Source organism: Ceratotherium simum, chromosome 34 (genome assembly GCF_057802395.1).
Source record: "Ceratotherium simum simum isolate JZ-2026a chromosome 34, ASM5780239v1, whole genome shotgun sequence".
Lineage (NCBI taxonomy): Eukaryota > Metazoa > Chordata > Mammalia > Perissodactyla > Rhinocerotidae > Ceratotherium > Ceratotherium simum.
Window position 1 is genome coordinate 17,146,789 of NC_141933.1, and position 18,800 is coordinate 17,165,588.

General features: G+C 40.5%; 1 protein-coding gene across 2 annotated transcripts in view; it reads right to left on the bottom strand.

The window, feature by feature from the left end:
* Positions 1-242: 242 nt before the first annotated feature.
* The window catches only part of LOC101394672 (fatty acid desaturase 2-like protein FADS2B), a 40,442-nt gene continuing 21,884 nt past the window's right edge, over positions 243-18,800 (bottom strand). The window contains exons 5-11 of one of the 2 annotated variants that reach the window (XM_087422921.1): positions 9,802-9,862; positions 7,050-7,126; positions 6,757-6,854; positions 5,895-5,991; positions 3,739-3,818; positions 2,357-2,482; positions 243-854 (exon numbers count right to left, since the gene is read on the bottom strand). In XM_087422921.1, the coding sequence (XP_087279047.1) occupies positions 776-854; positions 2,357-2,482; positions 3,739-3,818; positions 5,895-5,991; positions 6,757-6,854; positions 7,050-7,126; positions 9,802-9,862 (618 nt within the window). In that variant the 3' untranslated portion in view covers positions 243-775. The remainder of the gene's footprint in view (positions 855-2,356; positions 2,483-3,738; positions 3,819-5,894; positions 5,992-6,756; positions 6,855-7,049; positions 7,127-9,801; positions 9,863-18,800) is intronic. The other variant, XM_087422922.1, reaches the window with a different exon arrangement.

An 18,800-nucleotide genomic window follows, 5' to 3' on the forward strand; every position in this document is an offset into this window, starting at 1 on the left:
AGGTACGGTAGTTTTGATCTGGTGGGTAGAGATTACGTAAACAAATCTTACACTCAGGGACAGTCTGTTCTTTAGCAGAACACCAGTCAACTTTAAATATTGAAACTTAACCTGTTTGATCAGTTGCTATTGGGCCTGGATGTAGAAGGCTCCTTTAGAGGTCTTATTATTTGGAAACAAAATACATATTTACATGTTCATTACACACATGCATGTACAACAATGAAAATCTAAAGTGAATATTGAAATATTTAAAGAGATTTTAATGTTTATTATAGTCAATTTTTAAACAAAAAGCGTTTCACACATTTGAAAGAGGAATAAGCAAAAATTTGTACCTCGATGGGAACTTCTTACATACATTATTCTCTTCGAAGAGCACTTGCACTGTTTTCCAAAGTACCCCATTAGAGGTCTCTCCTTAGGCCCACTTCTGCCTATGCCCTCTTCATCAGGAAAGCTTTTACCTGGTTCCTGAACTTATGCCCAGTGACCGAGATAATGTGACTAAGCTATACTGGTAGAACTAAGTTCAAGATCCTATCGAACAAATGAAAACACTGGCTCCCACTTCCCTTTTGTCACCCTGGCCAAGGCCGTCTTGTGTTTCCTCTGGTTCTTATTTGCAGAGGAAAATCTTCAGAGAAGGGGTCATCATGTGTCCTCAACACTCACAGTCCTGGCACACTCAGGTATGCCAATGGTGCTCACAGTTAACCAGGAAAGAACTCTTGTACATTCACCAACCCCCTTTAGAGATGTAATGACATGCATATTAAGTCTGACACTCTGCATCATGTTTCCATGTTTCATAGTAAGCATCCATCCAGAGGGCTGCAGACTTCTTCAAGGCCCTGTGGGAGAGGTAAACAAAATCACCATGAAGTGAGACTCTAATGTAAAAGGAGCTACTCTGTGGATCTGTTGCTCTTTTACCTGGTTCAGGGCAACGCTGTCATTTTCAACTCTACCGGCAAAATGTCTTTCTCTGTTGCCCAGTAGAAGGAGTCAAATACACTGAATTGCTTTTTTTAGCAGGTGAGTTCACCTTTCCTTTATGGAGCAGAAATTTCATTTTATTCTCTTTATTCTTTATCCAATAATTATTGAATTATTCACTCAATAATTTCATTTTATTCTCTTCTGTACTGCAAATCATCACCTATCATTTTCTCTAGTATTTAAATAAAAGCTCCTCTGAGTCACTATAAGATAGGCATACACTCATAAACTACTCCATCCTATAGCCACCTCCCCATCCTATTTTATAATGTGAAAGATATTTTTCTAGGCTCTGGGGATATAGCAATGTGTAGGACAGATGTGAGTCTTGTCCACATGGAATTCCTGGTTTAGCTTGGGAGACATATATTGAAAAGTTTATTACCCAATATGTTATTTAATCATGATTGTGATAAAGGTCTTGAATAAAGAGATCCAGGTGCTGAAATAGCACACGATGGAATTAGTCTTGGGAACCAGGAAAGACTGAGATGTGGAAAAGGCATTTGACATTAGCCTTGGAGATTGAATGGAAGTTGACCAAGTGATATGAGGGCAGGTGGTGGGTCTGAAGAGCGTTCTAGGCAGACGGAAATGCGGCAAAAGAAGTAAAATGGCCAGGGGCAACGGGTTTTGTAGCAACTGAAGGGAAGCCGGATATCTGGAGAGCAGAAAAGGAGGCGGAGAGTGATAAAGAGTCTGAATCTGGACCACTAATCAGGGATGAGATCAGACTGGGCCTGGCCTTGTTGGCCTTATTCAAGACCCTGTGGTTTTTTTTTCCTCAATCTTATAAGAAAGTTATTCAACCCAGATCACTAGCCGTTAATTTGACCAGCACAATGTTCTCTAGCAAATTGTGAATGCTTCGGGATGAGTATGGATTTTCAGTTTCCGCAGGCCTCACCACTCTTGATCAGTCAGTCCTGGGATCAGTTATAGGGGATCAGTCACCTCTGCCTGATTCACACTATTTGCAGGTATCTAAGTTTGTAACCCTGGATCACATAATTTGAGAGTCCCTTTCACCACTTAAATCTAAAGTAGGTAGAGGTTCTGTAGAGGATACAAAGACAAATAATACAGAGCCCTGATTTTACGAAGCTTGAAACTTAGTAGGGCAGCAAGGAATTTTCACTAAAATGTACCTAGAATGCAGTAGGTAAAAAGTAAGGATTGTTATTATCATTGCTGTTGTAGATGTTATTCCCTATAGAGTCTCATGTCCATCCTAGGCATAGAGATGCTCCTTAATGAATGGTTGTTGGGTGAATGATTCAAAGGCAGGGAAGAGTCTGAGCACAGGCAGCAAAGGGAAATACGAGCTATGAGTTGAGAGAGGCTCTGTTATTACCTGCCAATATCTCCAAATGCCTCCAACAAGGGTTTATTCACATACTGCAATCCATGCTTGGCACACAGTGACCTCACCAGCGGTGCCACCTTGTGATAATTATGGCGCGGCATTGTGGGGAACAGACTAGGGCAACAGAGATGGGAGATAAAAAATTTGGACCTGAAGTGAAATCTGAAGGAGAGTTGTCTTTCCCCTATTACTAAATAAAGTTATACCAGCACTGCAGACCCAACCTTGACCTTGCACAGTACTTCTGTTCTGGGAAGTTCAAAAATTCTTGCCAAGACCCTCTCATTTTATCACTTAATCCTCTGTGATCCCTGTTCATGGCAAATGTTTAGGAAGAGGTAAGAGAATAAATATTAGCTGCATTGAAAATGTTGATTTTTGGCCAGGTCAAATGAAAGTATGTGGTTTTCTACCATTTTGAATGACCTAGAGAATTGGAGATATCCAACCTCCATCTCTGTCTCTGTTTCTCTCTATCCATCTAACTCCTGCACCATGAATAGATGAGTATTCAGTAAGCTCTAGTCATGATATATGGGTAAAAGTCCTAAGAAAGGAGTAAGAAATGAGAAATAAGAAGTGCATTTTCACCCAAGGTTTTCACTAAACACCAGATGACCTTCTTAGGTTTAAACCTCCTCCTTGGCAAAATATGAATAACAATCCTTTCTTTTCTTGATGATATTTTAAAGGACTAATGTGAGAGAAATGATTAGAAAATATCATGAGTAGACAGAAGATCTCTTTCTGTCTCTGACTATCAAAGATAAGGCTTAGACAAAGAGGATGTGGAAAGTCCCTCCCCTGAATTCTCCGGAGAGAGTGACTCTTCAAGTATTATCTTTTTCTCTTTGTTTAGGGCATGTCAACCTAACCAACCCATGGGTAAATTATTTCCAGATGTTATTTCGAAATTTCAGCAGGGATTGGATTCTATTACTGATTATTTTGTAAACTTGGCTCTAAGGCTACATAGATAGATAATCAATTAAACTGTAATTCAGCTTCAACACAACTTAGTTACCCAAGCAGCATAATTTTTTCTGCATTTTGCCAACAAACCAAGTGCAAAGAAAACAATAGCCAATTCCTAAGCCCATAGGAATCTGGAAACTGAAACACTGGTACTTTTCTAAGATTTCACTCCATTTACTCACAATTGTTATACCTCCTTCTTTTCTTTCTTCCTTTTCTACCATTGATGTTAATGGAAAGATAGCAGCCTTTAGAGAATTCTGGTTCATTTTTTCCCTCTGAGATCCAAAGCCTATGGCTCTGCTGTGGACTGTATAGTGGGGGGGGGGAGAGGGCTGTTACAAGTGAAAGTTCTTGCCCCTATGTTCACTACTATCACTGTTTCTATCACTCACTGGTGCTCGATTTGGAAGTTCAGGTGCCCAGTGAACCAGTCATTGAAAATGGACTGTTCCACATTACAGGTGGCCAAGACCTGTAAAGAGAAAGCTTACATTAGAGGTAAATGAGCCCAGGTGTCAAACAGAAAATGTTTATTCTTTTAATCAATCATTCAACGAGTGCTTTTTGAGTACCTATTTTGTGTAAGAAACTATGAGGGATAGAAAAGATACAGAGTCCCAGGTCTCAAAGAGCTTACAATTTAAAGAGGCAAGAAGACATTTTACTAAGAAGTCTATACAAGGTAATAGATATGAAAAAGTATGCAGGATTTGAGGGGGATAAGTCGCTATCAGCCCTTGGATACAGAAGACGAATGTGTCGTGAATGAAGACTTTGGAAGATGGAAGTGGGATTGTAAGATTCTGGTAGAGATTGTAGGGGTTAGAATACCATATCCATCGAGTAGACTTGAAGGACTTCTAAATTGGGAGTAAGGCATTCAATTATTTTGTGCATAGATTTGCATTCCAATATAAGTAGCTTCTTTTGTAATCTAATGTATTTTATTTTATGTACTTGAAAAACATTATTCTGAGAAGGAGTTCATAGGCTTCTCCAGACTGCCAAGATTAAGAAGTCATAAATATCATTTTATTCAATGCCTTTCTTGGATTTAATTCCAGTTTCTTGTTGCTATTTTGAAGGCTATTTTTTGTGGTTGTTTTACGTCAATTTTTCCCAAAGTATACTTCAGAAAAACTCGGGGTTCCCTTGGATTCTTTTAGGGGATCTGCCATTTCTAAACTACTTCTGTAATTCTTCTAAGACATTATTTGCCTTTTTCATTCTCATTCTCTCATCCATGCACAGTGGATTTTTCCAGAAGTTACTAAACGTGGGGTGGCATCGTGACTCTGATATTTACATACATTGGTTTTGCTCTTATTTTAAAATTAATTAAAATTTTAAAATTTCTCAGTTTTAATTTCAAATACAGTAAATAACAATGGATATAACCTATGCAAACAAAAGCTCTTTGAGGTTCTCAGTAACTTTTAAGAATGTAAAGTGGTTCTGTCACCAAAAGGTTTGAGAACCACTACTCTATGCTCCAAGGAAGGTCCAGTGAGTTTGGGAATGAGCTTGGAGAAGGAAGCAGGATAATGACTGAATTCCAGAGTTACTCACGGCATGGCCAATGAAAGCCTTAGGAGGCAAGATTGTTCTACATTAGTTACAACTCTGTTAATCATTAGCAGCATGTTTGGAGAGCATGTCATGTCTTCTCTCTGGGCCTCTCTATTTACACAATGAAATGAGGTGAATTCTAGGGTCCTTCTAGGTATAAAATTGATTCTGTAACTCTGGGAGTCTCAGATTCACTTGAAAGGCTGTGTCATGTGGAGGTTTAAAGCAGGGCTCAGTAAATTTTTTCTATAAAGTGCCAGAGACTAAATGTTTTAATTCGTTGTCAGAGCTACTCAATCCTGCTGTCATAGCACAAAAGCAGTCATACATAATATGTAAATGAATGAGCATGGCTGTGTTCCAAGAAAATTTTCTTTATGAAAACAGGCAGTGATGCCAGCCCCGTGGCATAGTGGTTAAGTCTGATGTGCTCTGTTTTGGGGGCCCAGGTCTGCTGCTTTGGAACCCGGGCACAGACATACACCACTCGTCAGTGGCCATGCTGTGGCAGTGACCCACATACAAAATAGAGGAAGATTGACACATATGTTAGCTCAGGGTGAATCTTGCTCAAGCAAAAAGGAGAAGATTGGGAACAGCTGTTAGCCCAAGGTGAATCTTTCTCAACAAGAGCACAAAAGAAAACAGGCAGTGGGCTGGATTTGGCCCTGGGACTGAAACGTATTGACCCTCGGTTTAGAGCAAAGCTCTGAAATCAAACTTCTTAGGTTAAGACATGCTTCTACCACTTGTTAGCTGTGTGACTTTATGCAAGTTACTCAACTTCTTCATGCCTCAATTTTATCATCTGTAAAATGGGTATAACCATAGAACCTACCTCATGTAGTTACATGCAGAGCAGCTGACAGTGCCTGTCCTCTGGCAAGCATTCAATAACTATGAATTATTGTTATTTGACATAACCAGACTCTAAATCAGTACGGTTTGAAGTATCCTCTTCCAGTAACTCCACTATTACCTGAGTGCTGAGCCAGTCCTGGTTCTCTTCTCTGCTCATTTTCATTGGTATGTGGCTCATCTGGGTAACAAATACGATCCAGGGACTTTCAAGAGACCTTTCAGAGAATAAAAAGAGGAAGTGATACTCCTTGGGGTGCTTTGGTTCCAAACACTGGGCTGAAAGGGCTGGCTGAGCATTGGAGGAAATGGAAGAGACTCACAAGTTCTAAATTTGTGGTCATTTGTTTTCCTCCTTGGAGGCCCTTTATATCTAAAGATGACCCTCTAGGCATTTGGTCACGTAGCCTGCCTTGCTGCCTAAAGAGCGGCAACAGTACCACCAAAAGTTTGCTGTAGGATTGGTGTAAGTATCAAAAGAAGCTAGGGAACTTCAGGGCATATGCAAAGTGATTGACAGCCTGGGATTTGTCATCAGATAGAGCTGGGTTCCAACTTCTGGTTTGGCACTGCCTTTATTTGCTCTGTAACCTTGGGCAAGTGATTTAATCTCTCTGACTTTGATTTTGGGAAAATTTCCAGTCATAAAATAACTTTAAAAAATTCCTGTCCTTCCACTATCTTTGGCAAGGAGGATGATGTCCTACCGGATTATAATTTTAAGCACTTGGTGACCAGATGGAAAATTGCAATTGTGAATGAAGTAAGTGGACAAAAAAGAGAAGAGTCGGTAAATTTTTTTTCCAAGGAGCTCTTTTTATTCAATTATTCTGACTATTTTTTTCACATTTTCTTGGAAATGTCTCATTTATAGAGAATGGATCATAGTGTCATAATCTTCTGCTAATCACAAATAGATTAGATAAGGAAGGTAAGTGGACCATCCGGGTTATGGGAATATGAGGATTTTCTTGATTTCTTACTTGACTAAATATATGAGGCACATGGTTCCAAAGATTCCATAGAAAGGGCCAAATGTGATGAAATAGCGGATGTAAAAACTGCAGACCCAGGCAAAATCCTGCAGAGAGAAGTGCTTGAAAGTTAGATGTCCTGAACACAATTTCATTTTCCCTTCTTTGGGCCTAGTGTCCCTTCATGTACTGGCTAAATCTTATGTCCTGTTATTCAAGGAAGCTATATCTGGAAAGGATCAAGCATTTTTATTTCCCATTTTCTACCTGATCTAGCTTCAGAGAATGAGTCAAGTACTCACCCCCCAAAACCTTCGGATGTACATCACTCGCATGGATTCCATGTTGGCATATATAGGCATGAAGAATGGAAGCACAACTGAAGAAGAACAAAAGAAAAGATGGTGAATAAATGAGCAGATTGTAACCTCACATCAGCAGGAGTCTATCTCCTTCCCATGCCACCCTTGGAATGTTGCCCCTGAGAAGGGATGCAAGGTGGAGTTCCACAACCACATCCTCGAGCCCACTGGGCTTTTTGAGTCTCTGAGGCTGAACTACGAATTTAGTTCAAGCTCCCTTAGGAGCCTGGAGAAGCTGTGAAGGTTTCAGTCATTCTTGATGCAAGCATCCTGGAAGAGCTTCTGCTGTGAGCCCTCATGTTTTCTCAAGGTCCATGGAATCCTTGAGTCCTTTCACAATTTTTCGGATTTGGCCCTGTCACAATATGTCAGGGTGGCAGAAATAAAGAAGGTGTACTCATTTCCTAGCCAGAGAGTCATTTACCTGCTTCTCCCCCAAGACCAGTGAGGCTGCCTAGAGCACCAAGGATCTTATGGAGACCTTTTGGGGATTTGACATACTGTTCTCCTTGAGCAAACTGTAGTCAAGCCCTCAATCCTCTTCTTATCTAGGCCTCAGCATTGGTCTACAAACTGTCAAACCCTCTGCACACATGATTTCATCCACGCTCCACACTAAGATACTTGAACAAACACTAGAACAATTTCTAACAGCTCAAGGCCATGACTCTGCGATGACCCCAGCTCCCTTAAAGCTCTTGCCTGAGAATGTTCAACACGGTCAAAAGAATTCACTGTTTGTTTAAGCCAAAACTTGACTATAGGCCTCTGACCTCCCTTTTCTTAGAATATTTAGGTTAGAAAACTTACAATTGCAAATCTCTTCTATGTCCCTTTGAGATGTAGCTTCTATAACCCTGAAATGTCTTTCTCAAGGATCTTGGAGTCATCGCTTCGAAATATATTCATCAAGAAGGATAGGGCCCTGTCTCCATGTCTCTGTGGGAGCATAGGAGCCTAATACAGGTGGCCCAATCACATTGACCAGCTTCCCTTCCCCTCAACGACTTTCAGTAATTATGTTTCCCATGCCCCAGTGTTTAAAAAAGTCTAATGCTTTTTGTTTCAGCAGAGCTGAGCTCAGTTTATACTGAAGACTCTCTTTCCTACTGCAGTAGCTTGAATAAAATCAGTCTCGCCACTTTTAACAAATGCCCAGCTCTGTTTCTCTCTGACAGTTTGAGGATGACTCATTTGTGGCCAAGTTGCTAAGTTGTCATTTGAAGGGAAAGAACACAATGCAACAGCTCCTGAGGGCTGCGTGGTTTGCAAAGTGGACATTCTGCAGTGACTCTACACCATTCATTCATTCTTTATTAGCTAAGGGCTTGTTGCAGCACAACAGACAGGGGAGGTGAGTTCAGAAAACAAACTCCAACAGCTTTTTCTTATGTGTGCACACATCTAGTTCGGCTGGTTCAGCTACTTTTCACAACGGGGCACCAATGTCCTCATTCCTCTTTTTGATCAAGCAAGAAAAGGAGCAGGTGACTACAGTAGGATGAGGCTGCAGAATTCCAGCACAGGCAGTAGTGGCAGTTGACCCCCATACCTCAGAAAAATGAGCCCAAGGGCCATTCTGGTCAGGCATAGTTACAGATGTCCACTGGTGACAAACATCTGGGCAAATCAGATCATCTGCAACAGTTTCTCAGCCATAGCACTGTTGGCATTTTGGGCCAGATAATTTTTATTGTTAGGGGCTGTCTTATGTGTTGTAGGATGTCTAACAGCATCCGTGGCCTTCTACCCACCAGATGCCAGTACCATCCCTCCCACTCCATTGTGATAACCAAAAATGTCTCTAGACATTGTCAAATGTCCCACTGGGGGCAACATTGCTCATTGCTTCTGGTCAAGAACCACCAATCTATAGGAAATGTTTGGGACTTTCCCTGATTTTGTCTTATTTCCCAAATGTTTCAGAAGAGTATATTTTTGCGTTCTATGAACTTTCTTTGAGAGATGTTATGAGTTTGATTTTGATTAAGAACAAAGTATTTTTGCTTCTGATGTTTTCTATTGGTACCAGCATTATTCAGCTACCCTAGGTTCTCTTAAGCCTGGACCACATTCATTATATATGTCTATATCTATATGTATCAATCTGTTTTTTGATTGATCAATAGATATACATAAAGATATATAACAGGTATATACCTTATCTATCTATATATCAGACCTATTATATATATACCAAAATATCTTCTACTTCTGTATGTAAGCCATGGGAACAGCCAGCTTTCTTCCACATAGAAGCTCTATAGGTGCCTTTTATTCCTGGGCCTCTACTTTTTCTGGCATCATACTGTCAATGCTTTGGCATTCTTTTCCAATCTCTCTTTCATCCTGACTCAAATACCACTATTCTTTCCTTCTTGACAGGTGTTCAGTCTTTCCAGGATTAGAGTCCCAGATGCAAAACCCCTTGATTGGCATCCTGCCTTCCACCCTTCTTGGAGCATCTCCTTCCATGCCCAGTACCCAGAGTGATGCGGTTCCTATTCAAAATTCCTATTTGCTTTTCCATTTTCCTTTTCAGATGTTCACCCCAGGAAGTCTGAAATAAGACATACTGCTTTTCTTGGTCACAATAAGACATGGGCTGGTGTCTGTGGGAGTGTTCCAGTCTGCCTTCTGGCTTGACAAAAGGAAATGGGATGACAAAGAATGTGGCTCCAAGGAGACTTACCCATGTAGAAGTACAGGTGCTGCTTTTCATAGTTGATGAATTTGATTTTCTTCTTGCCATACTGAATGGAGAAAGAATAAATGTTGGATAACAGACAATACTTCGGGCCATTACACACAAGGACATCTGTTTGTGTGTGTGTGTGTTTGTATGTGTGTGTGTGTGTGAGTGTCTAAAATCTCTATGGAAAGAGCTATCTGATCAGAGTTCACTGGCAGTCAAATTTCTGGCACTAGATGAACCAGAACTGGAACTGGAGGGAATATTGTGACATCTTTTCATTTTAATTAAATGTGGAAAATTCTTGCATGGATGGTTTATTCCATTTGACTAGGTGGATTGCAATCATTTTTTTTTTTATTCCCATGGAAACCATTTTGAAATTTTTTGTCCTCATGTGGAGTGCAGTGGTGATGGAGAAGAAATATTTCTGGTGATGTTCTAACTCTTCTTAACTGTGGTGTTACAATTCTGCCTGAAGCTCAGTCTCCATCTATATTCACTTGTTCAAGAGATATTATTGTATGGTCATGTGATAAAATATACAGGCATGGCCCCTCCTATCTGTCTCATCTTTCCTCCTTTATATTCTCATCATGGATCTCATGCTGTGATTTACTATTTATAAGGCATGATGATATTATATATAATCTCACTACTGGGAATTTGATTCATTTTCTAGGGGTCTCCTTAGTTAATTCAGTTTGTGCTTAGTACGCAAAGACAGCAGCAAATATCCTGAGAGAAAGCATCGAAGTAATGATCATATCTTCAGTAACTAGCAGACACTCAATCAATGTTTAATTGAAGGAATGAATGAATAAATAGTAATTCACATTTGCTCTGTAGTTTTGCTGTGTTCACTCAGTTACAACACCATGGGTGGTGTCTGACTCTTGCTTTCCTCATTCCTTTGATGCCTTCTCTCCTACATATAGATTTAATCTCTTATTTGGATAGTAGTGTTTTTCCTTCCTTCTCTTATTGTCATAAATAAAAAGATATCATGGTGACAAATTAATAATAGCTATTTGCAGTTACTTCAAACTTCCAAATACTGAAGTAGTGGGAAACATGGAAGACAGAGTAGGCAGAAAATGCTGCAGAGTTGACAAACCTAGGTGAAGGACTGACTTTGAGTATCACTGCAAAGGAGGACTCTGAGTCTTCCAGTTTCCCAAGATCTTGCACATAGAAGATTTAATTCATGCTTGTCAAAGGAACGAATGTTTGAAGAAAGTGATAGAACGATTGGCAGTAAAATGAGAAGGAAGGAAAAGTTCAGGACTCACCAGAACTATTTTTGATGGGAAATAACTCAATTTTAGAGTTTAAGTAATTTTAAGTAATGTCTTGTATGGTTGTTTTGAAACTATATTATATAAAACCCTAAGGTTCTAGGGATACACGCCAAGAGCAGCTGTAAAACTTGGCTGAGGTGGCCTTCATCATTTGTGAAGAGACAGCATCATACTGAACATGGCTCTAAAGAAAGCACTCCTGGAGAAGGTCAGGCTGCTTCATGAACTTCAGGGACACAAATCTCCCTTGCTCTGGGGGAATGATCAGAGAAATCAAAACATTGTAGCTTTAGAGATGGGCACAGCAGTCCACAGACATCAGAGAGGTCCAAGTTGTGTGTGGAGCCACTGTCTAAAGCAAGTGATTTGTGATCACAGCCAAAGACTTTATTTTTAAATCTAGGCAAGACATTTTGTTTCCTAATTCAGCTGAGGAAGAGGGTAAATTCCTCAAATCTGGGACAACCTATTTTCAAAAAGTTGCACAATTTTTGGTTAATGTACCATAAGGCTTGGGCAGCAACTAACAAAACTACATTCTTTTATTTTTATGAGACTCCTAAATTCTTCTAGAAAGACACAGCAGCCTCTTCCTAAGTACCTGATTCTCAAGATTCATCATTTCCCCTTGAGGAGAGACACTTCTGTGGCTGTCCTTATACCTCCTTTGTTTGAGAATTCTCCCTCCTAAGAAACTTGGTGATTGTCCTTTACGTGATGACTTTAAGTTGAGGTTTTAAAAACAATCAAAAAGTGAAAATTTCTGGAGTTGACTTTTCCCCTGCATTTTCTCTTGTTTCAGAAGTACAAATTGGAGGTGGGGTCTCTAAGTGACTTACAAGGCATTTGGGCTGTGGTTCATGTATAAATAAACCAAAATGAACATGAACTATAAGAGCACAGTCTCTTCTAACCGAGCTGGAATTAGTTGAGATAACTAGATATTTAGTTGTTTCTGGTTTAGCACTTATTGAATATACTGACCTGTGTTCTCTGAGTGTCTCCATATGCTTGTTAAACTTTGGAGAGTCACTGCCAACCTCAGTCACCTAGTTTCACTATCTAACATTAGCTTGGGTTGTCTCAGAGGTAGTGGCAGGCACTGTGCAGGGATCCCTCTGTCACCAGGATAGCTCAAGCAGAGTGATGGGTTATCCTATTTCCTACTGTAGGAGGTTCGACTAAGTGACCTTTAAGGTCATAGAGACATGCAATCCACATCTCCTTCTATTCTTACAACTCCAGATTCAGTTATTTCAAATCTGTAACCTGGGCTTAAAAGAAGGAGCGGTGCCCTCAGAATATGCTTGACGCTGGAATCTCCAGCTTGATCTTTCTAAGACAAGGCTGTGGGCTATTCCAAGAACCACTTCCAGGAACATTTCTCTGCTGCCCATGATTTCTAAATGTATCTCGACAGGTTGCACATCTCCAAGCAGAAAAAGTGGACTCAAATCAACATCTGGGTCTTTGGAGTCAATGTTCGGTTTTACATGATGCTGGAAGTGTTCGTGATTCCACAAGTTTCTTGACATGCCCTGAGAAGAGAGGGATCATTAGCTTCACAGTTTCTCCTGAAATCTCCTCCACTCTCAGAGTTTTCTGCGTGCATCTCCAGAGTCAAAATAAGATATTTGAGCTTCTCAAACTTGTCCCCACAGCCAGGTCACAGAATGACTCACTGGATGGAGGCTTTCAAAGTGTACAAACAAATAATTATCTGATTCAGGAAGATAAATTCAACCTAAAACAACTCTTGATAATGAAAAATCATTAAAACCTGTTGAAATAAAATGCTTTTCCATCCTTCTGTTTTTTGATTCTCATTTTTTAAAAAATCTGAAGGTAGGTGGGGCAGAGAGTATTCTTCCTATTTTACACATAAAGAAACCTCAGCTCCGGGGGGCGGAGTCAAGATGGCGGCGTAGGCAGACTCTGAACTCACCTCCTCCCGTGGACACAGCCAATTTACAACTACTCGTGGAAAAATTACCCCTGAGACAGAACTGAAAACTGGATAAGAGGAACTCCTGCAACAACGGACAATCCTTACTGGGGTAGAAGAGGCAGAGACTCCCTTCCGGAGAGGAAAAACGCCGCCTTCACAAGCCGCCAGCGTCACGGCCGCCGGGAGCAGCTCACAGGTACGCAGCCTCCCTGGAGGCGTGGGGCCCTGAGCCGGGGAGCGCCCCCGCTGTGGGCATTTTGTGGACCCAGCACAATTGAGACCAGCAGCATAATATCTGACTTTGCCTGCTACTAAAGCATTGGGTAGCACCCCCAGAAAACCCGGTTCACAAAGAAACTAAAACTGGCTCTTAAAGGGCCCACGCACAAACTCACCCGTTCCAGAAAGCATCCTAAAATCACCAGAAAGAAAGGTGCACAGTGCTTCGGTGACAAGAGACTCACCTAATAGGCCCTGAGTGCATCTCGGTGAGGGGTGAGACCTCTCCAGGGACTGGGACATTGGCGGCGGCCATTGTTGTGGCCTGGTGTGAGCATGCTGACACAGACGCCATTGGAGTTCTCCCTGAGACCTGCTAGCCCAGGGTCTGCTCCACCCGCTAGAGCACCGATTTAATCCAGCTCAGCCAGGGCAGGCAGCCCACCCTAGAGACTAGCCCCACCCAACAACAAGCCCTCAGGCAACGTGTGGGCCTGCATAGATTGGTGACTGGATTCTCTGCAGCCTGGCAACTGAGCTGACTTGAGCGGGGCAGGGTGTGCACAAGGAGCGGGTGGAGAGTGTCGGGCGGTGGCAGAGTGTGTGGGGCTCCCGCCCTGGAGAGACTGGGTCCACTTGGGGAGGTCGGGGCGCTCACACGGGGCAGGACTGTGTTGACTGTGTGTGTGGACCTGTGGGCGGCAGGGCTTCTCAGCCACAGAAGACTTGTACTTCTCAAAGACCCACATAGGAGGTTTGCTCCACCTTCCAAAACCTGAAACAATTGGGTGCTCCTGTGCCTGAGGCCAGCCCCACCCAGCTGCAATCCTCAGAGAGCTGACAAGAGACCTAATAGGCTAGAGGCTTACAGCAATTGTAAGGCCCTGAGCCTAACAACCTGCCACGGTGGGGGCCTACTCACTTAAAAGAAATACTGCAACACAGATGTGGTATTAGAACTTGCAGCCAACTGTGCTGGGGCTCCCCACACCTGATAAAGAGACTGAAGGGCCCACAACAACTACAAGCAGCTGGGCATTACAACAGCTGGCCAGGAGCATAACTCAGCCTCCCTGGGCACCTACAGGGAGAGCAAACAGGCCACAGCAGAAGGATACACGTAGCCCACATAGGGGTCACCCCTGGAACATTGAGAACTGAGGGAAGCACACTGGAAGCCTCCTAAGCCATCACTTACATAAGGTCACCTATCCAAGAGCAGGAGACGTAGCTGACCTACCTAATACGTAGACACAAGCACAGGGAAAGAGGCAAAATGAAGAGGCAAAAGAATACATTCCAAGTAAGGGAACAGGACAAAACCCCAGAAAAGGAACTTAGTGAAACAGAAATGAGCAACCTACCCGACAGAGAGTTCAAACTAAGAGTGTTAAGGATGCTCACTGATCTGGGGAGAAGAATAGATGGACTCAGTGAGAATGTCAACAAAGAAATGGAAGATATAAAAAGAACCAATCAGAAATGAAGAATACAATACTGGAAATGAAAAACTCATTAGAGGGACTCAAAAGCAGAGTAGAGGATACAGAAGAACGGATCTGTGGGCTGGAAGAAAGGCTAGAAGAAATTACCCAAGGTGAACAGGAAAAAGAGAAAAGAATTAAAAGAGTGAGGACAGTCTAAGGGACCTCTGGGACAACATCAAGCGCACTAACATCCGTGTTATAGGTGTCCCGGAAGGAGAAGAGCGAGACAAGGGGGCAGAGAATCTATTTCAAGAAATAATAGATGAAAACTTCCCTAACCTAAGGAAGGAAACAGACATCCAGGTACAGGAGGCACAGAGAGCCCCAAACAAGATAAACCCAAAGAGGCCCACACCAAGACACATCATAATCAAAATGTCCAGAATTAAAGATAAAGAGAGAATCCTAAAAGCCGCAAGAGAATGTCAAGTTACATACAAAGGAAACCCCATAAGGCTATCAGCTGACTTCTCAGCAGAAACCTTACAGGCTAGAAGAGAATGGCATGATATATTTAAAGTGCTAAAAGGAAAAAACTTACAGCCAAGAATACTCTACCCAGCAAGGTTATCGTTCAAAATGTAACGAGAGATCAAAATTTTCCCTGATAAGCAAAAATTAAAGGAGTTTGTCACCAAGAAACCGGTGTTACAAGAAATGTTAAAGGGACTGATTTAAGGGGAAAAGAGAAGACCACAAATAGGAAAAATTATCTATTTCCACGATTAGAACGTAATGGATACAAATGCACAAAAAAGAAGTTGGATATGATATCAAAAACATAAAAGGAGGGAGGAGGGTAGTTAAAGAGTACAGCTTTCAGACAGAGGTCAAACTAAAGTGACCATCAATTCTGTATAGAAGAAGGAAGGAACAGAGAAGGACTACTAAAACACTGAGGAAAAAAAAAAAAAGTTAAAAAATGGCAGTAAGTACATACTTATCAATAGCTACTTTAAATGTCAATGGACTAAATGCTCCAATTAAAAGGCATAGGGTGGCTGACTGGATAAAAACAAGACCCATATATATGCTGCATACAAGAGACACACTTCAGACCTAAAGACACTCACAAACTGAAAGTGAAGGGATGGAAAAAGATACTCCACGCAAATGGCAATGAAAAGAAAGCTGGGGTAGCAGTACTCATATCAGACAAAATAGACTTTAAAACAAAAACTGTAAAACGAGACAAAGAAGGGCATTACATAATGATCAAGGGAACAATCCAACAAGAGGATATAACACTTGTAAATATCTACGCACCCAATGTAGGTGCACCTAAATATATAAAGCAATTATTAACAGACATAAAAACAGAAATAGACAGTAACACAATAATAGTAGGGGACTTTAACACTCCACTTACACCAACGGATAGATCATCCAAACAGAAGATCAATAAGGAAACATTGGCCTTAAACGACACACTAGAACAGATGGACCTAGTAGATATATACAGAGCATTCCATCCAAAAACCGAAGAATACACGTTCTTTTCAAATGCACATGGAACGTTCTCCAGGATTGATCACATATTAGGCCACAAAACAAGTCTCCATAAATTTAAGAAGATTGAAATAATACCAAGCATCTTTTCTGACCACAAAGGTATGAAACTAGAAATCAACTATAGGAAGAAAATCAGAAAAGCCACAAATACATGGAGATTAAACAAAATGCTACTGAACAACGACTGGGTTAATGAAGAAATCAAAGAAGAAATCAAAAATACCTGGAGACAAATGAAAATGAAAATACGACATGCCAGAATTTATGGGATACAGCAAAAGCGGTTCTAAGAGGGAAGTTTATAGCAATACAGGCCTATCTCAACAAACAAGAAAAATCTCAAATAAACAATCTAACAATGCACCTAAAGGAACTGGAAAAAGAAGAACAAACAAAGCCCAAAATCAGTAGAAGAAGGGAAATAATAAAAATCAGAGCAGAAATAAATGAAATAGAGACCAAAAAACAATAGAAAAAATTAATAAAACCAAGAGCTGGTTCTTTGAAAAGATCAACAAAATAGACAAACCTTTAGCTAGACTCACCAAGAAAAAAGAGAGAAGGCACAAATAAGTAAAATCAGAAATGAAAGAGGAGTGGTTACAACAGACACCTCAGAAATACAAAAGATTATAAGAGAATACTATGAAAAACTATATGCCAACCAATTCGACAATCTGGAAGAAATGGATAAATTCTTAGAATCATACAACCTTCCAAAACTGGATCAAGAAGAAGTAGAGAATTTGAATAGACCAATCACCAGTAAGGAGATCGAAACAGTAATCACAAACCTCCCCAAAAATAAAAGTCCAGGACCAGACGGCTTCCCTGGTGAATTCTACCAAACATTCAAAGAAGACTTAATACCTATCCTTCTCAAACTCTTCCAAAAATTGAGGAGGGGGAAGCTCCTAACTCATTCTACGAAGCTGACATTACCCTGATACCAAAACCAGACAAGGACAACACAAAAAAGAAAATTACAGGCCAATATCACTGATGAACATCGATGCGAAAATCCTCAACAAAATACTAGCAAATCGCATACAACAATACGTTAAAAGATTATACACCATGATCAAGTGGGATTTATTCCAGGGATGCAGGGATGGTTTAACATTCGCAAATCAATCAACGTAATACACCACATTAATAAAATGAAGAACAAAAATCACATGATCATCTCAATAGATGCAGAGACAGCATTTGACAAGATACAGCATCCATTTATGATAAAAACTCTGAATAAAATGGGTATAGAAGGAAAGTACCTCAACATAATAAAGACCATATATGAGAAACCCACAGCTAATATCATCCTCAATGGTGAAAAACTGAAAGCTATCCCTCTAAGAACAGGAACCAGACAAGGATGCCCACTGTCACCACTCCTATTTAACATAGTATTGGAAGTCCTAGCCAGAGCAATCAGGCAAGAGAAAGAAATAAAAGGGATCCAAATGGGAAAGGAAGAAGTGAAACTGTCACTATTTGCAGATGACATGATTTTATATATAGAAAACCCTAAAGAATCCACCAGAAAACTTTTAGAAGTAATAAATGAATATGGTAAAGTTGCAGGATACAAAATCAACATACAAAAATCAGTTGCATTTCTGTACACTAACAACGAAGTAGCAGAAAGAGAAATTTAGAATACCATCCCATTTACAATTGCAACAAAAAGAATAAAATACCTAGGAATAAACTTAAACAAAGAGGTGAAAGATCTGTACACCGAAAACTATAAAACATTTCTGAAAGAAATTGAAGAAGACACAAAGAAATGGAAAGATATTCCATGCTCTTGGATTGGAAGAATTAACATAGTTAAGATGTCCATACTTCCTAAAGCCATCTATAGATTCAATGCAATCCCTATCAAAGTTCCAACAACATTTTTCACAGAAATAGAACAAAGAATCCTAAAATTTATATGGAACAACAAAAGACCCCGAATAGCTAAAGGAATCCTGAGAAAAAAGAACAAAGCTGTAGGTATCACACTCCCTGATTTCAAAATATACTACAAAGCTATAGTAACCAAAACAGCATGGTACTGGCACAAAAACAGACACACAGATCAATGGAATAGAATCGAAAGCCCAGAAATAAACCCACACATCTATGGACAGCTAATCTTTGACAAAGGAGCCAAGAACATACAATGGGGAAAAGAAAGTCTCTTCAACAAATGGTGTTGGGAAAACTGGATAGCCATATGCAAAAAAATAAAAGTAGACCCTTACCTTACACCATACACAAAAATTAACTCCAAATGGATTAAAGACTTGAATGTAAGACCTGAAACTGTGAAAGTTCTAGAAGAAAACATAGGCAGTACGCTCTTCGACATCAGTCTTAGCAACATCTTTTCAAACACCACATCTGACCGGGCAAGAGAAACAATAGAAAAAATAAACAAATGGGACTACATCAAACTAAAAAGCTTCTGCACAGCAAAGGAAACCATCAACAAAACGAAAAGACAACCTAACAATTGGGAGAAGATATTTGCAAACCATACAT